Below are 22,084 nucleotides of genomic sequence, written 5' to 3'. Positions count from 1 at the left end.
GGAGATTCCACAGCCTCTCTGATCAACCATTCTTCTACACACACACATTATATATACACTATTTTTTATATATATATATATATACACACACACACACTCACACTCTTCTATTGTAAACTTATATAAATTGTATACTTCTTTTATATCTAGATAGGTCTTTTAGAATATACTTCCTTTGGGGTTTGGGTTTTTTTTTTTTTTGTTTGGTTCATTTTGTTGTGGGGGTAGTGTTGTTAATCAGAACATCTGTATGCCGTTTTCCAGATCTCATTGCTTTCAGCTTAGTGACTGAAACTGATGAATTTTAACATTTCCAATTATTTTCTGTGCCAATCTATTACTTTAATCAGCACTAAGTTTTCCATTTGTTGTTCTCTAGTCTTCCTACTAGCCATCTTTCCTCCACTTTTATCTCTCCTAACTCTCTCAAGAAAATAATTTCTAAGTACAGTAACCTATCTATGTACCATTAGGAGAGGAAAAAATATGCCTAATCACAGATTTTGAAAGAGTGGGAAAAACATGTCGTACACAGATACAAGGAGAATGTCCCAAATTTCACCTGATTCCCTACTATAAAATTTACAGCTTCAAATCTATTAACTGCACAGAGGATTAAGAATTTGTTCAGAAGCCATAAAGCTATGCCAAGAATGCGTGTTACCAGTGCTACATAATGAGGGAGTGGAAGATAAGAGATAACAGGCAAACTAATATACCCACAACTCTTTTAGATGCCAGAAAAATTCCCTTGGTTCATCAAATTTATTTAAGTAATATCATTAGGTTAAGTGCGATGTAGATTTCATTCAGTTATTTTGACAACTGTCTCCCTCCCAGCTGGCTTGACTGGTCCCTTAGGAGAACTCAATATACACCATTTGGAGTATTTGTTTTCATTTTGGTTTGGTTTTCTGGGGTTGTGGGTTTTTTGGTTTGTTTTGGTTTGGGGGGGGGGGGGAGGGGAGGGGCAGGTGTTGCATCTTCACCTTAATTCACTACAGTTCCCCACAAGCTCTAGTGGCCCCATAGGAAGATGTTGCTCTCATTTGACCTTCAGTGCCTCAAGGTCTTTGCTCCTGAATGTCATTATTCTTATGCAGCCAGAGGCACTCATTTCTTTGGGCTAATTTCTTCTAGTAGAGATTTACCAGTCTCGCTTTTACCTTAAGATGTCCACTCTCCCAAGGCTTTTTTCTTGACAAAACATCCAAGACCCTTAACTCTTTTCTCAATTAGCTCAATTCTGCTGTAGAATATTAGCTGCTAGCCATCGCAGAACAAGATCTAGCAGATAGCTACAGTAGGCATATCATATCCTTTTCTACCCTCCTCCAGCACAAGACACACAACCCCAAATAGAACCAGAATGCAATCTCCTATCTACTCTGGTTCTGAGCTTAGAGAAGCAGACACCCACTAGCTTCCATTAGCTGGAACAAAACTGTTTCTCCACACAATGCAGAGGATAGAGAATGGGCACACTCACAATCTGAAATGACTTACAGCCAAGACAGAGAGCTGAAGCAGGCCTACAGAGTGCTAAAGGACAGTCAATGGCCCATATAGGAGCCAACCAATTCTGTACCCATTTTACAAGAATATAACCAGGCTCTCATCTGTGGGTGACAACTGCACAAGAGTAACTTACATGTGTCTCTTTCAGAAACTATTAGCCACTGTCACAAGGATATTCTGGCACAGTGGGATAGTCAAGGGAGCCACTGTGAAGCCAAGAGAGATTGCTACAGAACACAGAAGCTAGGACCTTTTCATTTTACAGGTACCTTGAAACAACTATGATTGCACGGCTCCTGACACCCAGACCTTCACGCCTACCTCTACCAGCCAAAGTGGCACGCTCACCAATTCTGGGAAAGTACTAATTCAGCATGCAAAAAGCTCTGCTCATGCAGTGCTTCCTTTTTTTGATGGTATCTGCATGTGCAATCCCCTCCCACCCTTTCGCTCTAAAACAGCAGGTTGGAAGGCTGCAAGCAGCATCATTCCCATCCACCTTCCTGCTGTCAGCAGCAGACAGCCTACTCTTCCCTCCCTTGCCACCTCCTGGCTCTCAGACAGAAGCTTGTGAAACTGTGGTACAGTGTGGGGGTAACATATTGTTCTGACTAGTACTTCAGCTGTGCCATGCTGCCTGCTACTCTGTCATTCTTCCTTAACTGCAGTCCAGCTAAACAACACCTAGTCATCAATTTTCTCCCTCCTGGTCCTAAAGAAGAGCCTCATCTGTGTCACTTTTCTTCTCCCCCAACCACTGTCTTTCCTAAGGACACAGCACCTTGACTAAGAAAGCTAATACAGTGTACACAACCCAGCATCCTTCAGGCAGGGATACAAACCAAAAGCTTCTTAAGGCCATGCATTCTGTTTCCCAACCTCTATTTATGTGAGGAGCCCAACTGCTCACATAACAGACATGGACTATACACCAGTGGTTGCCATTAGACTGCCAGAATCACAGGCTTGTCTTCAGTGTCCAGTCAGGAGGTGACAAGTACGAAAATCAGAACCAATGAAAGGTAACTTTTGCTGCTTTTTGGCAAGTGGAACAAGAGTTGGCCTCCAGAGAACAAGGATGATAATATGCTGCAATAAACAGGGCACAAGGTTACATGATCAATGCACTGTATGTATTGCTTAACTATCCAGAAAGATGCAGACTAATGAGAAACTGCAATTAATTTAATTAGTAACCCAGTATTGCCCACAGCCGTTAACTTGAAAACAGCTCAAAAGAAAAAGGGAAATCTTAAAATTGTGACAGTCCAGAAGACCAACATACAACATCCTGGAAAGATGATTCTTTGTTATTACACCTGAATACATACACAAGGTTACCTTCTATAAACAGTTTGTTGTTCTAACCTCAAATAACTAAAGTGTTTGCTTTAGACATGGTTCAGCTGAAGTATTTCAGCCCTGCAATAAAACCTTTATCTAGGAAACCAGCTTGAAAACTCCCATTACTTGCCCTGCTATTAAAATGTGAAACATTAACTGGTTAATATTTGTGTTTCACAGACTTTTTGTGATTGAAGACATCTGTCTGAAAAACAACATTTGAGAGGACAAGAATATGTTGCTGCCCTTCTCTCTCTCTCACTCCCCAAGGAAATTATCCATTTGTCTTTAATCAGAGAGTAAACACCTGCATGCAGTAAATAGCTGGAGAAGCTTAAGATGTTGTTGCCCTCCAACTGTTTGTTAGTGATCCTCTAATGTAAGTTACAACCTCTTCAACAGAGTTGGCAGAGCATGTAAGTGTTCCTTTGTTAATTCAGGGGACAACAGTTCCAGTGGAGCTTAATCTAAACCATGAGATTTTGCACCAAAAAATACTGAGCTATGCTCACCTCAACTCTTATGCTAGCTTTGCTGTATGACTGTCATCTCTGGCGGCAGACTGGGCAGGAGAAGAGGAGTAAAATATAAAAAAAGGACGACATGGTAACATCTCAAATGACTGACTGCTCACCAGGCATGTGCACGCAACTTCACTGTACATTTCTGCTACCCTGCTGTGATTACCTTCACGTAAAACAAAACCAAAACAAAGCATAAGCCTCCCACACTTCTAGTGTCATTGGGAAAGCTTGAACCGCAGTTTCTGTACTAACTTGTGCAAGCCAGCTTAACAACACTATGCAGAACAATACTAGAATAATTCAGCCTTCTACTGGACTCCTGCCAAAAGACTCATTCAAGTAAACAAAGGGTTTAAAGGATCACTACCAAAGCTTACAGTAAGCATAATGCTTACTGCATAAAAACATGCTTCCTGCATGAAAATATTCAACAAACAAACTTTAAACATTTCAGATTTCTTTTGTATGAAGTGCCATTGTATTTCTGTGTACTAAAATCTCTTATGCTTACAGACTTTATAAAATAGTGACATGTTAAAATACTCCTGAAGAAATCTAGTTTTGGTAAAAAGTAAAACCAACAACTAAGTATTAAAGCTACTTTTAATATGAATCCATCAAGTTCAAATTTTACTTTTACAAATTTTCTTCTGACTTTCATCATTTCTAAAAAAAAAAAAATAATTTTAACCAGATTAACCAAAATTACTAAATCTGAAATTATGGGCGAACAATAGCTTGGGTGCTCTGGAGGATGACAGTGACGAAACCTCTTTTTGTTGTTTTAAGAAAGCAATTTGAACACAAACGTCCATTTCTTCCAGGAACAAAAGCAGCCGGCCAGATAAAGTCAGATAGTGTCAGGTCTTTTGCACAAGGACAGGAGAAGAACTAGCAGGCTCCTCTTAAGTTAATTTAGGAATTATTTAAATACTACTAAAGCAGCATTCTCTCAGTGGCGGGATGCTTAAACAACATTAGAAAGATCTATAAAACTGAGAAGGATAGGAAATTGCACAAGTGTCCACCAAACACTTCTTTATCATGTCTATCAGACTGTATTCCTCTAAAAATTCCTCCAATTATATGATTTCTCAATCTGCTTTGCAGATTGTTGAGCCTCTTCCTTTTCAAAAGCATAGGGTCGTGCTAATAATGGCCTTGAAGACAAGGCCTAATCTTTTGGCCAGGCACTGCCAGATGACTTAGACTTGTCACAAAAGACACAGATGAAGCGAGGCCAGGCCCTATTATCTGAACTTCATACAATCTCTTCCTCAAAGACGACATTAAAATCTTTGTGGGAGGCCTGATACTTACTATGAACAAATGCTCAAAAGTATCCTAAGTTATAAGAGGAATTATGATAAATAACGAAGAGAAGAGTAACAGGGCAATGGTTCTTAAGTCAACTGGCACAGAGGAGTGAGAGGCAGCTTCCCAAATTATTCATTTCCCCACCACCACTTTATTTCTGAAAATCTCCTCTGTTATTTCAACAAGCCAGAGCCCTTAAGCATTAAAATCTCTTGCCGCTGCCTTTTCTTTGGAAAAATAAACAAGAAGCATATTATATCTGAAGACAATGCAGACCCTACCTATAAATTATTTCACTATTTCATGAAAGCACAAAAATACTTCCAAGTTATGGGAAGAATGCCTAAGAAAAGAACCAACTATCCAATACAGAAGAACTAAAAATGAAAGACTAAAGAGCAAACATGAGTAAGTTTAGCACCTGAAGCTGTATACCTTGTTTTACTACTTGTTTGACAATTTATTAGTAAAAGCAGGAAGATTAAAAAACCAACAAAATTAAGTGAAGGGGATAAACATGTACTTGACACAGTTGTAGCAAGGTTTATCAAAAGAGAAATTTACAAGCTTGCCATCTTATAAGGGATTTTTCCTGTTCAATTTAGTGCATTCTTGTGGTAGTAGCCTTCAGAAATGAAAAGTTTGACTTATTTAGACCTAACATAGATACCCATGTCATCCATTTCGGTTTTACAGGCAATTAAAAACCCAAACAAACAAATTTTCCAGAGGTATAATTACACACAGCATGCAAAAAATCCCACTGCATTCTCTTTTTGATGAGGTTTACGAATTAAGTGTTGGCATTTTTAGCCTCATTATGAGATAACTTTCTTTAAATACATATTTCTGTTGCTTCCTTGATAAAAAGGTAAAATGTTGTAAGCTATCTTAAAACAAGCTTCTGGTAGACATACCTGTTATCAATTTAACATCAAATAGGAGCCAACAAAAACTAGTATCTCCCAAGTTACAATTTTTTTTTTCTGCCTTACAAAAAATAATTCTTAAGGATGTAGAGCCAAAACATTAATAAATTAGCTACAGGTCCCTTAATGTAAAATACTTTGAATACATTATATCAATTAACATAGTATGCTGTATTTCAGGATCTTCATACACAGAAAAAAATAAGGAAGCAATTGTAAAAGACAAGCTCAAGTATTCAAAGAGGTTGTCATTCCACATTTATATGTGGAAAAGCCTAAGTCTCTCCCCTACCATATTTTCCCTTTATTACATTTTTTCTTTCTTGGAGCGCTATATAATACTGAGGGTACGTTCACAAAGCACCATTGACTTAGTTGCTCATTGTGTGAACAGGAGCATCTGGGTCATAGACAACATTCCATGTCTTTCTGAAACAGAGAATACCATGAATTGGACCTGTCCCCAGGTATTTGATATACATACAGCCTAGTTATATATCCCCATTTTTTCTGCTTTAAAGCTGGGATATTCAGATAGTTTTCTTCTTATTTAATGATGCTTATACTATTACAACTAAATTAATAGCTAAACTGATTTAAAAAAATGCTTCAAACCCCAAATACTCCATTTACCGATTTTCAGTGTTCCCACTATTTACTACAAATACTGGAAAACAAATCTTCATTATTAGAAGATATTCGTGTGAGAAAACAAACAAACACTACCCCCCCCAAAAAAGAAAAAAAAGGTTCCTGCCTTTTCCCCAATAAAAGTGAGCCTACATTTGGATACAGACCTAATTCTTCCTGATGCTTACTGTAATAGTGGAAACACTTCTTTCCTAAGTTGCCATGCCAACATCAACAATGAGGAAAGATACTGGAAAGATTTCTAAAATGTAAACCTTATCTTTCTTTCGTTGTTCAACCTTAAGCTATGTGATGAATTAAACTTTCTGGGATACAATGTGAAACTTCAATTCTGTAAAACTCTGTAAAAACCAAACTGTTCTTGATAACTATCCCAACTCCCAAAAATATTTAATTAATATTTCTATTATACACTAGCTGTGGTTTAAAAACTATTTAAAAACATAAACAACTCCATTCTATATGCCTTCCGGTTGGGGTTTTAATGTCAGACTTACAAGCTGCCTTGACAGGTGAAGCTGATCAGGACAAGGTTTCCTAAGAAACAGCGTAGCACTTCAACACTACATAACATGGTTGGGGAAGAGCAAGTGAAGAGTGCCAATTATTTGAAGAAAGCAAACAAACATCATTCTTCCCATAGAAAACATTTAAGCAATGTAGAGAAAAGGAGAACAGCCACTTGTGCACTCACCATTCTTCCGTTCATTGAGAGGAGGTAAGTACTGATTGGGCTGCAATGAGAGTTCCTTAAACTCATGTGCAACTGCTTCGCTATGAGGACTAGGAGCAAGCCGTGTCAGTGATCCAGAGTCGTCCTCAGCATCCGCTGTCCCCAGGTGATCCATTGTGTTAATCGTCTGGAGATAGGGAAAGCAAGTGGTCTCTTAATCACACTATAGTTGATAAAACTAATAAAGAAAAAAAAATTTCACTTAGACACATTAGTTTTTTTTGTTCAGTTTTTGGTTTTGGTCAGTTCCTTTGCACACAAAATTCAACATTAAAATGATATATGCGTTATCTACTAATTTTCCACAAATATTACAGGTTTGCAAAAATATAGTTAAGCAATGTATTTACAAGCAGTAGCAGTCATTTGGTTCTGAGAAGCAGGACAGTTTCTCTGCTCATTTGACAGAAAAATTACAGTGTTAACTCTCCGTATGGATGTCCAGAAGCTCCTGTGCCCTACTTTCTAGCAAGTGACACAGCCCGTTTACCAGCAAAACATTATTTTTTTTCCCAGTAGCTTATATTAGAGAATGCTGAATTAATACATGATAACATACAAATGGCTTTTAATATTTTGAAGCTTTGCACAACTTTCCTTTGGATCAAAAATCAACTCTGGGATTAATACAGGACTTCATACCACCACAGAACTATACTAGAACTAGTTAATCTTTAAACTCTCCAGCAAGGAAGGCTTTTTGTCATGAATTTTTTCAAATTAATTTTATTGCATTCTAGCTGCTTATTGTAAAATATTCTACAGAGTGGAATAAAAGTACCAATTTATTATTTGTTTCCTTTTTATCATTAATGTGGTACTTAATCTACAGTGAGGATAGACAGAAGTAGGAATTACTGGTACAGGCTTTTCATAGCTCACAGAACTCTATCAAGTCATTAAAAATTCAATAAATCAATATGGGCTTCAATTAAGTCCATCCCTGGATTCTTGGAAACTTGAACTATATGAAATATTAACTCATGAAGATCCATAAAACCGAAGAATGTCTTATTATTGTTAAATTGTTTATTTTGGTTATTTTTCTTAAGAAACAGTACTGCTGCCCATACTCAACCTTAGATTTCAAACTTCAGGTATGTTGAATATAAATACCACACATGTTGGGGTGTGTATTTAAAGGTTATTAAAATGCAGCATGTGTTTCAATGACCACACCCAAAAATCTTTCAAGTGTTAAAAAACATCAAGATGACAAAAAATGATCATGACCACCAAAGAATGGCCTACACTACAAAAAGGGGTAAAGAATCATGTTGCTGAAAGCGCCAATTTAAAAATAAGAAATATAAGCAAGTATGCCTTGATATATACCTCAGTAGAACAATTACGATGGTTAAGTGCATATTTTTCATTATTTTCCATAGTTACCAATTGGTGCTTTCACATTAAATGAAGACACATTAACTAACTGTTATGCAAAATTTTTTTTTCTTTGTTCTTAGCTTTTAGAAGCATAATTTACCCAGCTCTCATTCGATTTCCTGACATTACACTCTCTTCAAACTCCCACTCACCCATACAAATTAAGTACATTATTAACCAAGCAAGTCTCTTCAGAGCAGAATTTAAGTGAAAATTTAGCTGCTTCTCTGCTCATATTCACAGCGTTTTATCCACCATTTATTAGCTATGAGTTATGCCTTGGAGTCACTTTTCAAAGAGATTAAACCACATTAGCTGTAGTCATGCCATTAAATCTGTATGAAATTAATAGGAACACTGTCTTGTACTAAAGGTTAAACATTTATTATGCTGCATGTTAGCTTTGACCAACTCTTCTCCCCATGACAGATAACTAAATATCTTGCTCTAAATTAAACCAGTTTAACTTTCATCACTCCTACAACACACTGCTAAGTTAGTTACCTGTCGATTTCTTAATTTTTGTTTCAGGAATGTAGGTAAATGTGGTTTTATTGTCCAGATTGAACTAAGAAGAAGGCATGCAAGAATTATATGCAACATATTAAATTATATTGATGGCAGCATTGCAGTGCAACTCAAAACAAGTTGAAACCACAGATTAAGCATGTTTTGTGTGAGAAGTCAACCTGACTACATTAGGTTAGAAGGGACCTTCTGGAGGTCATCTAGTCCATCCCCCAGTCCCGAGTAGGGCTACCAGCTACTCAGGAATTTGTCTTGTCAGGTTCTGAAAATCTCCAAAGCTGGCAATTCCAACACCTCTGGGTAACCTCACTGCCAATGCCTTGCCCCCCCATCGCCCCGCTTCAAACAGTTTCTTCTACTGCAACCTGTGACTGTTGCCTTTTGCTGTTTTGCTCTAACGCAGATGATATTGCTGATTGTGACTCTCAGATCCCAGTTTTTACTATGGTTTCATACAGCACACAAACTTGATCATTAGGAAACCTCTAAATCCAAAGTTCTCCAATGCAGAACTCTAACCCTAATTTGAAAGTTTCCAATTTACAGTAAGTCTCAGATATTGCAAATTCCTTGTCTTAAATCTCTTGGATAAACAATTTTAACCACTAAAAATAAAGTTGTTCATAAAAAAAAAAAAAGCAGCAAGCCTAAACATCCACTATTTATCAGTTTACCATCCTTTACCATTACAGAATTTCACAGGAACAGGCCTCCAGGAAGCAAAGCTGCAACAGGTTGTAGCATGCACACTGAAATACCACAGCTGATGCCTTTCTTGTTTCCTCAAGCAGTTGTCCTTACTGACTGGCAGAGCAGGATGAGGTCACTACACACTGTTACATGCAGAAGACCCTCTTTCAATTTTTTGCTGCAAGGGTGCTGCAAACCCCTTTACCTATAGGCTGTTAAAAACCCAGGTATTTTCCCAAATGATCCTTTAACAGTAGAACAACCCTGTTGCTATGTTGCTACATCATCTTCCAACGAAAGACACTCTAGATTTCCCAGAAAGTCTAAATTCCTGAAATTCCTCAGTCATATCTCAAATCACATTTTGCTCTCATTTCTTTTCATTTTTACTGATGAACTGCTACCGTATCAGACTACTGAAATATTTCTGAGCTTAGAACAACAAATTCTCTTGACCTTCCCCCAAAAAAGAACACACAACTCCACTCAACATTTCTAAGGGTTTTTTTGTAGGGGGAAGAAAATCTGTGACTTTTTCCAGATCATCATCAAGAGCTGGCTCAGATACACTATGATCAATGACAGCTCGTTAGTGAACCAATGAACAGAACATCTAAACAATACTATAAAGATGACAAATTGAAAACTTGCAATAATAAAATATAAACAATTGATTTGATTCTTCTCTCGTTCCATTACAATCTAAAGGAGAATTCAGCTGTTCAACTTTCTAAAAAGAACTTCTAAACTTAGCATCCATGAAATTACTAGTTTGTCTTAGGCATAAGGTTTTCCTCATTGATTGACAAAATAATTCTGAAACGTAAATAAAAATCATTTTGATAAATAGCTTTCCAAACAACAAAAAAAGAAATAGATAAGAAAAAAAGACATATCTATGTAAACAACATCTTTTTACACTGTTGTATGTATAAGATAATAAACCATTACTATTTTTTAGCACGCTCATTTTAACTGCTAGAGAAGATGCATACAATTGCTTTATCATCAGCTGGAGGTTACAACCAGCAGCATTTACTTCACATGCAACTAGACTTAAGATATGCAGAACATCTCCCATCTTCAGTTTTCCAAGGCCGTATTTCATTCTGACATTTCTAATATAACTGATTGTTTGGACATCAGCAACTTAAACATTACTTCACCTGCATTAAAATCAAACCCTGTACAATACTTTATCCAGTCATCATGTGCAAAAGTGAGAAACTTATCTGATTTAGAATTTAATGTACCATGATACTATCACATTTTATATTGAAGATAACACATTTGCCTTCCCTTTCTTGTTTATTTGAAGCCTCCTCAATCTTGAAGAATTACTTCATATTTGCCATCTGCATTTACAGATGGTAACCATTATCTGTGTAACCTCTGACTTTAAGCAGACCTATACACAAAAGTGTATTAATAAACATAACTCAAACTCAACAGTAAAAATATGTACAGGAAAAATACAATTTAAAAAAATCTGTACTATTAAAGTCTCAATATCCTACTCTGCATAATCCAAGAAAGCACCCTTTTATACAAGGCTAATGTGACAGACAGAAATCAGTTGTCACTTCAGGGGTTTCCACTCCCTTCCTTGAAACTAAGACATCTAAAGGTTTATTCAGTTGTATGAACTATCCTTCGATTTGGTATGAAAAACACTTCTACTTATAAAGTGTTGGAAAGTCTAACACCATCTTATCTGTAGCTACTAAAATAAAACTACTCCACTCTTCCAATAGTCCCAAAGGATTTCAGTTTTGTTTTGATGTTGTTTTTTTTAAACGCAGAATTCAGCAAAATGTTTAAGAGTAGTAAAGTGAAAACTAGAACAAAATTGTTTTCCTACTTAACCTTCAGAACGGATTATCAAAACAGAATATGCAGCAGCACTGCAAGCAGAGCTTTGGTTCACATTTAGCTGAGAACTACATAGAAACAGTGTTCCAGTACTGGCAAAGGAGAACTCCTGTACAGTGTGAGTCTTACGTAAGTGTTCTCACAGATTGTAGGTGGTTGCTATCTTTCTTAACTACTGAAGACAAACGCTTCTTTTATTTTTAAACATTTTGTCTTCAAAAGACCAAGTATATTCCCTTAGAAAAATCTTAGAAGGGGGGGAAAAAGATATACTTCCCTGCCACTTGGGACACTAGAACTGGTATTTTATTTGGCACAAACTGTGAAATCTGGATGACATTTAGGTAGTAAATCAGCTTTTTTTTTTTAGAAATCTGCTGGAAAAAACAGTTCAAGAATCACAGTGCATTCAAACTCTGGCCAAGTCAAATGGCTGACCTGAACATCACTTCACTCATTTACACCTGCAAGGAACTTAGGTCACTATACACAGTGCAGTATCAAATTATTAATAGTCACACCAGATTAGGTATTAGCAATACCAGCCTCCAGTACAGAATTTATTACAGAATCATGGTGTGAACATCAGCAGTCAACTCACCTAGGTTTAAATTTCTCCATTTGTAAGTCAGTAAAATTTTTAATGATATAGCTAGCAGTTTGTAACACACCAGAACCTTTAGTGGGAAGAATACTAGAATTGCAAAATGTTGGTTTGGGGGTTTTTTGATTGTGGTTTTTTTTGTTGTTTTGTTTTTGGTTTGGCCCCACCCCAATGTGTCAGGAAACAGTAAAAAAGACATGTAAAAAGCTTAAGCACCGCATCATCCAGCAGGTTAGCTTAACAGTTGCCAATGAAGATAATTCGCATTAAGGTCTTGGATCTCCTTGTCAATGCCTAGAAAGACTTGAAGATCTGTACAGTGGGGACAATGATCTCTAACACTAGAGTGGTAATGAGCATTTAGGGGACCATTACAGTTTCAAATATTACCTCAATTTGAACAGCAAGCATTAATGATTTGTATCTGAGATAATGTGCTAAGTCACAATATGAGACTAACTTGGCAATTCCTCCTTCCATCTCATAATAGGGAAAGAACTATGCTTTCAGAATGCAGCTGGCCCTATCAAGTGCATAGATATGCCTACAACAAAGTTCCTTTCTAATCTTCAAATTAGTTGAGTCCCAGTGGTCAGGCCCTTGGAATGCTCAGTACCTCTTCCCCCCCACCCCCACCATGATCAATACAAGTAGGACTTAGACATAAACATTCAAAATACACAGGAACATTCAGCTCACTGAACACTACGGTGACCGTAAGCTAAGGGAGTCATTTCCCAGAAACAAGAACTGGGGATGAAATACCCGCTTCAAAGAGAGGAAAAGATGCAATGTTTTTACAGGATGACTCCTCTTGGCATGCTGCCTAACAGCAAGGGGTAAAAAGAAAATTGAGAAACAAATAGTAGGGTTGGCTGCAGGAAATCCATCTCAAGTCAGTTCCTGGAGCAATACCAAATCTAGGTGTCTGCTACAAAGACTGTAACGCTCCTCACTCTAGTATATAATGGTTTCTCTGTGACCTCTAAATTGCAGCGTGTTCTATGTGGTAGACACTAGCACACACCGTATATGCACAATTTCATTTCAGCTGTGCTTACATCCTATTATACGTCTGAGATCTTATTGAATACCTACATGAAAAGCTAGTGGGGCTTCCTTTATAATTGTTCCGAATACCTTTTTCTGCATGTCCATACACAGTTTTTCCCCAAACTCTAAAGACTACTTGTATTTTGTTGAAAAATTGAAAGATAAATAACAACAACAACAATAATAAAAAAGCTTTGGAAATACTTACAAAGTATCTAAAAGCCACTGAAAGCCATTCCTCCAAATCACTAACCTGTCTTTTACACTAAGTCTCATATATTGGTGTTTTTAAAATAGTAAAGATGTAAAAACCAAAAAATAACCTTTTGCATTTAGCACTGCAATTTTAACAATAAACTGTTACAGAAAAGTTTGTTTGGTTGTTTTTTTTTTTTCCCCTCCATTTTTCATTTTCTCAGTAGGTTTCAAATCCACTTACTGAAATAGCATTTAGAACCAGTAAAGATGAATATATGACTGAGCACAAAATGAACATAGACATGGAAAGTACGTGCTATTAATAATCATTCAGATTATCAGTAAATTAACTGAATATGTTAATCTAATTCATTTTTGACATTCATAATTTCACTGACTGGAGAAAATGTCTCAAATTAAGTTTTCCTCTGTTGCAAGAACAACGCTTATTCTGTTGAGATTTAGGCCCCTCATTTCGTTTATTCAACAGTGGATTAAAAGACTAATAGACACTTTTGATGAAAAAGTCTTAGAAAATACTCAACCATTTTAGTATTCCACTTCATACAGTATGATGCTGTTCCTTTTCCCAAACAGAAGCAGCATCAACACTGCTGACAACTCGATGTTGCTTATAACTTCTGCCATTAGCTTCTCTCACAACCTCTCTCATTAGAAGTATTTTGGATACAGTATATGAACTCTGAAATTAAAAGTGACATTAAATTATTATACTGAAAGAGAAATTGCAATCCTACAGTTAAAATACAGTGTTGATAATTAATGAGGATAAATTTTGTGGTAAACTACACAGCAACAAGGACTCATACAGCTATTTTTACAAAGGTAATTAGACAAAAGCAGAAAAAGATGAGAAATATCAACAGCTGACTAACTATGAGTAATCATCTCAGATTATGCATTATCAGAAACTCATTATTACTATTCATTTCTTTAAAAAACAGTGTGCAGAAGCATATGACAGAACTGAGGTCCTGTCAGGCTTCTCACCATACCAGTAATTGGAATGACATACTTCTTAAAGGAGCATGGAGTCAAGACTGGACTGATATTTCAGATAAATTTCCTGGTTTAATTAATAAATTACTGAGATTAAATTTTTGTAACTGTCTACTCTAGCTAAATTAATACCACTGAGCAGACACTAGAAGACCTCCAGAATCTCATTTAACACTTTCACATATTTCAATGACAATGCTACACTTGAGATTCTCTTTACTAATTCTTAGAAGGAGATCTTTAAATCTTAAGTCTGTGGACTGATTAAAGACTGAAAAGAAATAAGCTACACTAGCAAAAGCACACCATAAACTATGTAAAGTATAGAAAATTACTTATATTATATCTGGACAGAGGCATCTGGACTAGATGATACATTCCTTCCTGTACTATCTCCAGGCAAAAAAAAAGGCACCTCATTTGTAATGGGAAATGTGGCCTGCTAAGTGCAAATTAATTATCAGGCAGAGAGTGTGGGTCTGTGATGAACAAAGGCAGCCTCCCACAGCTCCCTTAAAGCGTGGGGAAGCTAAAGCTTACCCTGTTGCTGTGTAGGGCCATACAGATGATTTACCTATTCTTTTTTCACATTACTGCCTTCTCCAAACTAACCTACTCAACATTTGGTAAAATCTTCTGGGCTTTTCACATAATCCTTCAGTGGAAAGGATACAACCCATAGGAATGTTGTGAAGCTTAGTGTTCAAATACTTCAAGGTCTCTTAAAAATGTTTTAAGTAGATTATTACAATTACCTTCTGTGTTAACACTTTGTGGGCTTTAAAATGGTCAGTAATAATAAAATTTATCCAAGATGCTAAACTTCTTACAAACATTTTAAGGCCACTAAAAAGAAACCAATCCCTTCAGATGGAAGTAAAGTTTAAATTGTTTACTGATTATGTAACACTTTTCAAATCTACCATCTTCCTTTAAGAAACAGTTATGAAAATAACTTCGCAGCATGCACCAGAATCAATAAACAAACAGTCTGATGGACCAAACAAAAAAGCAGAGTCTAGGATTACCTGCCTCTTAAAGATAATACATAGTCAACAACCACCTTCTTTAAAGAGCATGAACTGCTTTGCTATTCTATCATGTGAAAGAGAGATACAGTCACCTAGGTAGCTGTGCAAGCTATTTGAAACAGAGCATCAAAGCTAGCACCTATTAATCCATCCGGATAATCCAGAACATCTTTTAATATAACTGCTACTGACGCAATGCTTTATAAGTAGAAGCCACATTATGCTTAACTTATAGCACAATACTGTTTGTTGCAGAAAGTTCGTAAAGACTTAACTCATGTTGAGCACTCAGAATCACAATAAGACGATACGTTAGTTCATCTACAACTAGTAAGTCCATCCTTCCTAACAGCTGCTACCTGAGCGCTCAGTAGCAACAAGAATTATAGCAACAACATTTGAAAGTATAATAGATAAACATTGTCCTATGACTTGTCATAAGTGAAGGACATCCAGATACAGTCTTCAACAATTTTTTACTTTTAATCACCTTATAAGCAGACATCATCTGATTTCATCTCATCTTTTTGGTGGATATTCTTAGTCAACAATGCTCATATTGAGGCACTGCTAAGTCATTCAGCTGGATTAACTTGATTAAATAAACACGAAGCTGTTACAGCACATATCCTCATTAGTTCTATTAAAACAAATAGCTTCATAAAAATACTTTAAACTAGAAAGGTAAAACATAAAGTAATATCTTGTTTAGATGTTACACACGTGCATACACTGTGCATGGAAATATGCCATTTGCAAATGCTCAGAAAAATCTAAACATGACATTCCTACTTTTCACTCTACAAAGATGATGTTGATTGTCAATATTTTACATTTGCTTTAATACTCTACTAAAATTTAAAATGCTGGTATTAACATTGGCAGCAAATAAATTTAGACTCAGCTTAGAAAACAACACAAGGTCAGTTTTATAATACCTAAATATAGCAAGACAAAGAAACAAGCAAACAAAAAAACCCCACACCATACTGGTTGCATTATTGGTGTGATTGGTGTGCTAACAAATGATGCTTCTAGTTTCTCATCCTTGTGGATCTGTACACATTTAAATTAAATCTCTTTTTTCCAATAAAACAAGTGACACATCACTTAAGCAGCAATTTATTTGAATTCCAATTAAAAAATTCGAAAGTTCTCAATATCAGTTTTAATATGAAGTGCTTAGCAGTAGCGTTCAAGTAATTGCAAGATCAACTCAGATTTACCTGCCAAAAAGCAAGTTCAGTTCTGGACTATGACAGAACTTTGTGGAAGGAATTAATAAGATAACATGTGCTCCATCATTTTCTGTGGCAAGCAAACATAAACAGTGTAACCAGCAGAATCTATTTATGTAATTGAAGTTGACAACTTATAAAAAGATCAAAACACAAATGTTCATTTTGGTATTATAAAAGTACTTGATAGCTCAAGTCTGTAATAAGGGTCAAATATTTATCTGAACACATCATACGATTGCTACACATTTTAGTGTCATGTCCTAGAAGTGGGCATTTATTAAAAAAAAAAAAAGAAAATATACAGAGCTTTTTACAAGAGGTGTTCTAACAGTTCAGAAAATAATAAATTAGTAACTTTTATCAATAAATTGGATCATAATCTTTAACAATTCCTTTATGTGTTCAGAGTCCTTTGATAGTCAAAATGTTGATCTATTTTAAAAATGAATGTTGGTAGAGCATCTAAGGCATTTCAGAAAAGGTTAAATTATTCAATGATTTCATTTGTTTGCTTAGCTACTTCAAGATGTTCCCATTTATGACTAAGCTGCAGGTGCTATTCTGTTTATTTTAGTGCCTGTAAACCAAGCCCTTGAATTGAACAAAGCAAGGAAAGCATTAGGATTCAAGTCAAAGAGGAAGGAACTGTAGGACTGTTTCCCGTTGAACATGCTACTTTCTACCTTCCTTCATAAGCATGACTGAACATTACACAATCATTTCTATACAATGAAATTTCTTGAAAAATATATACTTTGCTTCTTTTTATTTCTATACACTGTTACAGAGATTAGCAAAATTTTATTATAATATTTGGTGGACCAAAGACTGATATTTGACCTCTTAAAAAAATGCCATCAACTTCTATAGGACAGAAAGTCACTTATTATTCACATTCAGCAATAAACTAATTAGACATGAATTCAAAATAATGTAGCATAATTAGGGATTACTAGCAACTTCAGTTTAGGGGATCTTGCAAATATCAAAATGATTATGTCTGAACTGCAACTCAGCACACACATGCAGATGATACTCAGGTAAGTAGTCCCTACTCATAACCTTAGGACAACTTAGAAAATCTCTCTTTCACAAACCTTTTGCTGCATATTGACTTGTATCAACACAGCTACTTTCAGATATTAACAATGCAAACAATAACTTGAATTAGCTCCCATGGAAACCAGTCAACTTGTTGCTTTTAACTTCTGAAACTAAAACTTGTAAAATTTAACCCGCTAATGGACAAAAGAAAAACTTAGAAGGTGACAGATTAATGTTTAAATAAAAAAATATAAAAATCAACATTCTGTACATCTTAAGCAGCAGCTATTTACCATGCATTCTTTATTTGATTTAGGCTAAGTGCTTAGAGTTCATCTAAAATATTCTCTCTTCTGTTCTTTTCTTATTTATGATCATGTAACCTCCCTGTAAAAAGCACAGCAGAGCATTATGATATGTATTTAACTGTCCCAAATGATTGGTGGTACTTTGCAAGTTATTAGACGTATTTAGTCTTCTCCTCTACTCTATTTCCTTTAACTAGAAAGAAAACAGAGGCCTAGTAACAAACGATTAACGTGTCTGACTTACAAGTTCATGGGACCATCTCTTCTATTCAACAATTCAGTTTACATTGGACGATGTGACACATTTTGAATAGCAACAAACGTACAATCAAGGGCTAATTAAAGAAGATGATGGAAGTTTTAAGATGATTTTTGTATAGTGCTGCTGTCCTGCTTAGACAAAAAAACTGGGTGAGCTCTATCCATAAGATTTTGAAGGCTCCCCTAGTGTTCCCAAAGATAACTCACAGTTAGCTACATACATTAAATACATATATTCATCACATGCATGCTATGTGGATATGAACGCTCATCTTTCTCAACTAAACAGAGGCAGTGACACAAAATTTTGGCAGTCCCATAATACCACTTCATGCCATTGCCAACTCTATTACTCAATACATGTAAATTATTCTCCATTGTACTTGTCATTGTCCTAGAGTCAGAATGAGGTCAATGTACTTCGCATTTCTTATAGCCAAAGCTGCTACTAGAACTGGACAAATATGTTTATTTGCTTGGCTTAAAAGTACTACTTTCTATTACAAACTTTAAAAAGCACTTAAAAGGGAAAGAGCATAGTTGTTTCATCACTTATACACCAGCTATCATTTAGATTAATGGCTTCAGGAGGACAATCTCTTCCCTCCTCAGTCTTCAACTGATGCTTTCTCCAAGTTACACCTACTGATATAGCAGGGTTAAAGAAAGGGTATTACACCTTACCTGGAAGCAAACAGAACAAAAGTGTCACATTACATTTGGTAACAGCAAACCACTGCTCAACTGCTCATATGCCACATTGTATTAAGTGACCTAATTTTTATACAACAGTGACAAAAGGTCAGAATGTGAATGCAATTACATCAGTTGTAATAGATTTACACCTTACAGTATCTTCCCAAGAATTAACGTAGGTTTTTTTATAGATATAATAAGGATGCACACTAAAAGAATGTTAAATTCCATGCATTTAAGCACAGACTTTCAGGTAGAAAAAAAACCCAAACCACAAAACCCCAACCCCCAGCTTCCTAAACATTGGAAATCAAGCATGAAGATACATCACAAACATAGTATTGTGACTTTAACAGAAAATCAAATTTTTTAAAGACAAAACAACACTCTTTACTAAACAAAAGCCAAGTGTTCTCAAATCAAGAAAACTTCTTCTAACAAGGACAGTAATACTCTCTGTAAACAGGGTAAAACCACAGGAAGGAAGATCACTTATTGTTTCTTTGTAAGTACAGAACCAAGATTACAAGTGGTCAACCTTAATCCCCAGATCAACACCCATATTCTAAAATAACCAGAAAAAGTATGTTATTTGTATGGTGCCTGAAAACTCTAATGTTCTAAACAGTTTAATGCTATAATCCACAGTCCATGCCCTCAGTGCTTTAAAAACCAATTTCTCACGATCTCCAAAGCTAAAATGAACTTGAATTCCATTTTCCATACTGAAATTAGCTAAAGACTAACAGGGCAGAAACTCTGGGTCAGGAGAGTTTATGTTGCCTAAGGCCACTTTCAAAGAAGTCTTATCTGTTAAACTACTGTGTGTTCCAATATTTCATTCCCTGCAAAGCTGCTTGTTTAAAAATAAATAAATAAATGAGAGCTAGATGGTAACCATAAAATTGTTTACAGTAGATTTCTGCACAAATTGCTACACTTAACAGCTGTAACACATCTAAATTCTCTATTTCTTGGGAGTTTCTCTTAATACAACTTTAAGTGGAAAAAAAGCCATTAAACCTTCCCCTTATAAAGCAATCATCATTCTCATCTCCCTCAATTATAAAGGGGAGGAAAAAGTCCTCTGTTTATGCAGAAACAGCAGTAACCAAGAATAAGCTGATCAAGAAAGAAACATAATGGCCTTCAGAAATACTTAAAATCTCATGAACCACTCAACAGAAAGTTAATAAACATAGAAAGAAAGGCCTCTTGTATTCAAAGATATAAATTTCATGTGTAGACTTAAAAATGAGGAAGCCTGACTGCAACAAATTACTTCCTTCACTCAGTTAAGACTAATTATTTCCAAAGATCATCTTTAAGGAAAAGAATATTTAGAAACTTAGAAATATTTAGAAATAATGAAAGTAATAACACAAAGAATCAATTTAACACTGATATGATGAGTGCAAAAAACCCCGTCTGTAACACCCCTCCCCAACTGAAAGAACAGGATATTTCTGAATTAAAAAGGAAGAGACACCATTAATGAAGTCTGCTATACTAATATAGAAAGCTCCTGTGCAACACTGCCTTATTATTACAAAACTTAAACAGCTCTTACTAAAGGTTATTCCTTAATTCAACATCGAACACCTGCCACCACTAGAGTATCTACTTCAAATGTTAAAAAAAATTAAACTGTAGTTATTGACCAATTAGGTTCAATGGCATAGTGACTAAATATAGGGCATTTCTGTTAGAATCACCAAGTCCACTTGCAATTGTGCTGGCTGACAAAATTACCAGTCTCTCCGAGGATTTTTGCCACCCAATTTCTGGTTATGGTGATCCCGTCCCCGCTGCTGGGTCAGCTGTTGGCATGGGTGCTCCTTATTCACAGAGAGCTCAATCAGCTTAACGAGTTTGAGCAGAGTCACCTTTGCTCACTTGGCTAACCTGAACTGAAACGGTTTAGGAGAACAAACCTGAGCAAGCAAAAATCTCTGGCAGGGGTGGAATGAGAGGCTCCACCAAAAGACAGCGCGTATCATCTTAATCGTGTTTCAGTAAGTTAAGTGGCTGAATAGCTCTCTCCCCTCAGCTGAAAACATACTTCAAATGTGGAATAAACTTCATGAGCTTCAGTAAGCCAAAAAAATCCTTAAAACACAGGCTGAAATATTTTTTAATATATTTTCCCAATATCCTCTGCCTAATGCTAATGAAAAAGCTCTTACTGAACATTTATTTTCATGAACACATCAAAACTAGAATAACAGTCAATTTACAAACTCATGAGCCTAAAAATACTTCAAGCCACAATTTCTCTCCTACATAATAATTTTAAATTTATTTGTATACTAGACGTTTTTGGTCTTCAGCAGCGTAACAGAAAATATACTTGCGTTAGTATTCCTTCTGAGACATAAGACATTTCCATCATTTAACAGTCATCAAATGTAATTTATTAGGGTAAGTATGTTTCAAAACACTTTGGTTAGATCCATTTACTAACACTAAAACACACAATGTATTTAATAATGAATAAATCAGTAAAAAAAGGCTGAAAAATCTATTCAATGCCACTCGTTCCTCAAAAATACATTTCTTGAGCAGCATTAAAAATATTTTTGCAAAAAAATATACTACAGAGCTTTATTAGAACCCCTATTGGAAAACTACTGATAATCTGATGAAAATAAGATATTCATTAAATATTATCTGGTCAGATATAATTTACTATAGCCCAGGTTTCTCTTTTTCTCTTGCCTTATTTTTATTATTTCTTTTCTGACATCAGATCATAGTTCATTTCTTCCTCAGATCCTTTCAGTATCTGCTTTCGTTCTCAATTCCTCTTCCTGAATTATCTATTTTTTTCTATCCTCCATGTATCACTAAATCACTTCTCATCTCAGCTTCCACTTTACCTGTCAAAAATGCTCTGTATACCATCTTTAATATAGCTTTTCTTGACCATGTTCCTCAGCCAGCCAGCATAAGGCTTGGCTTAGGCCTTCAAAAGCCTACCTATAGATGCCAAGAACCCTCAGACAGATCAAAGAGATGCCATGGAATTCCATCTTTTGGACTACCTGCCTCAAATATTTGAGAAACAGTAGATTTAGAACTGTGCCTATGTTCAAGAGCCTCCAGTCAACTATCAACCTGGTTTAGTCTGCAGAAA

General features: G+C 35.8%; 1 protein-coding gene across 10 annotated transcripts in view; it reads right to left on the bottom strand.

Moving 5' to 3' along the window:
- Nucleotides 1-22,084, bottom strand: part of MRTFB (myocardin related transcription factor B) — an 87,464-nt gene that overhangs the window by 56,987 nt on the left and 8,393 nt on the right. For 9 of the 10 annotated variants that reach the window (XR_012044897.1, XR_012044896.1, XR_012044895.1 and 6 more), the window contains one exon: nucleotides 6,978-7,143. Coding sequence is in view for 7 of the 10 variants with exons in the window: in XM_072877832.1 (XP_072733933.1) it covers nucleotides 6,978-7,143 (166 nt within the window). In the remaining 3 variants the exon portion in view is untranslated. Of the gene's footprint in view, nucleotides 1-6,977; nucleotides 7,144-13,892; nucleotides 14,051-15,888; nucleotides 15,935-22,084 lie in introns of those variants that run through there. The other variant, XM_072877827.1, reaches the window with a different exon arrangement.

The sequence above is a fragment of the Ciconia boyciana genome, chromosome 13, assembly GCF_034638445.1.
Source record: "Ciconia boyciana chromosome 13, ASM3463844v1, whole genome shotgun sequence".
Lineage (NCBI taxonomy): Eukaryota > Metazoa > Chordata > Aves > Ciconiiformes > Ciconiidae > Ciconia > Ciconia boyciana.
This window is presented reverse-complemented; position numbering and strand designations above follow the sequence as displayed.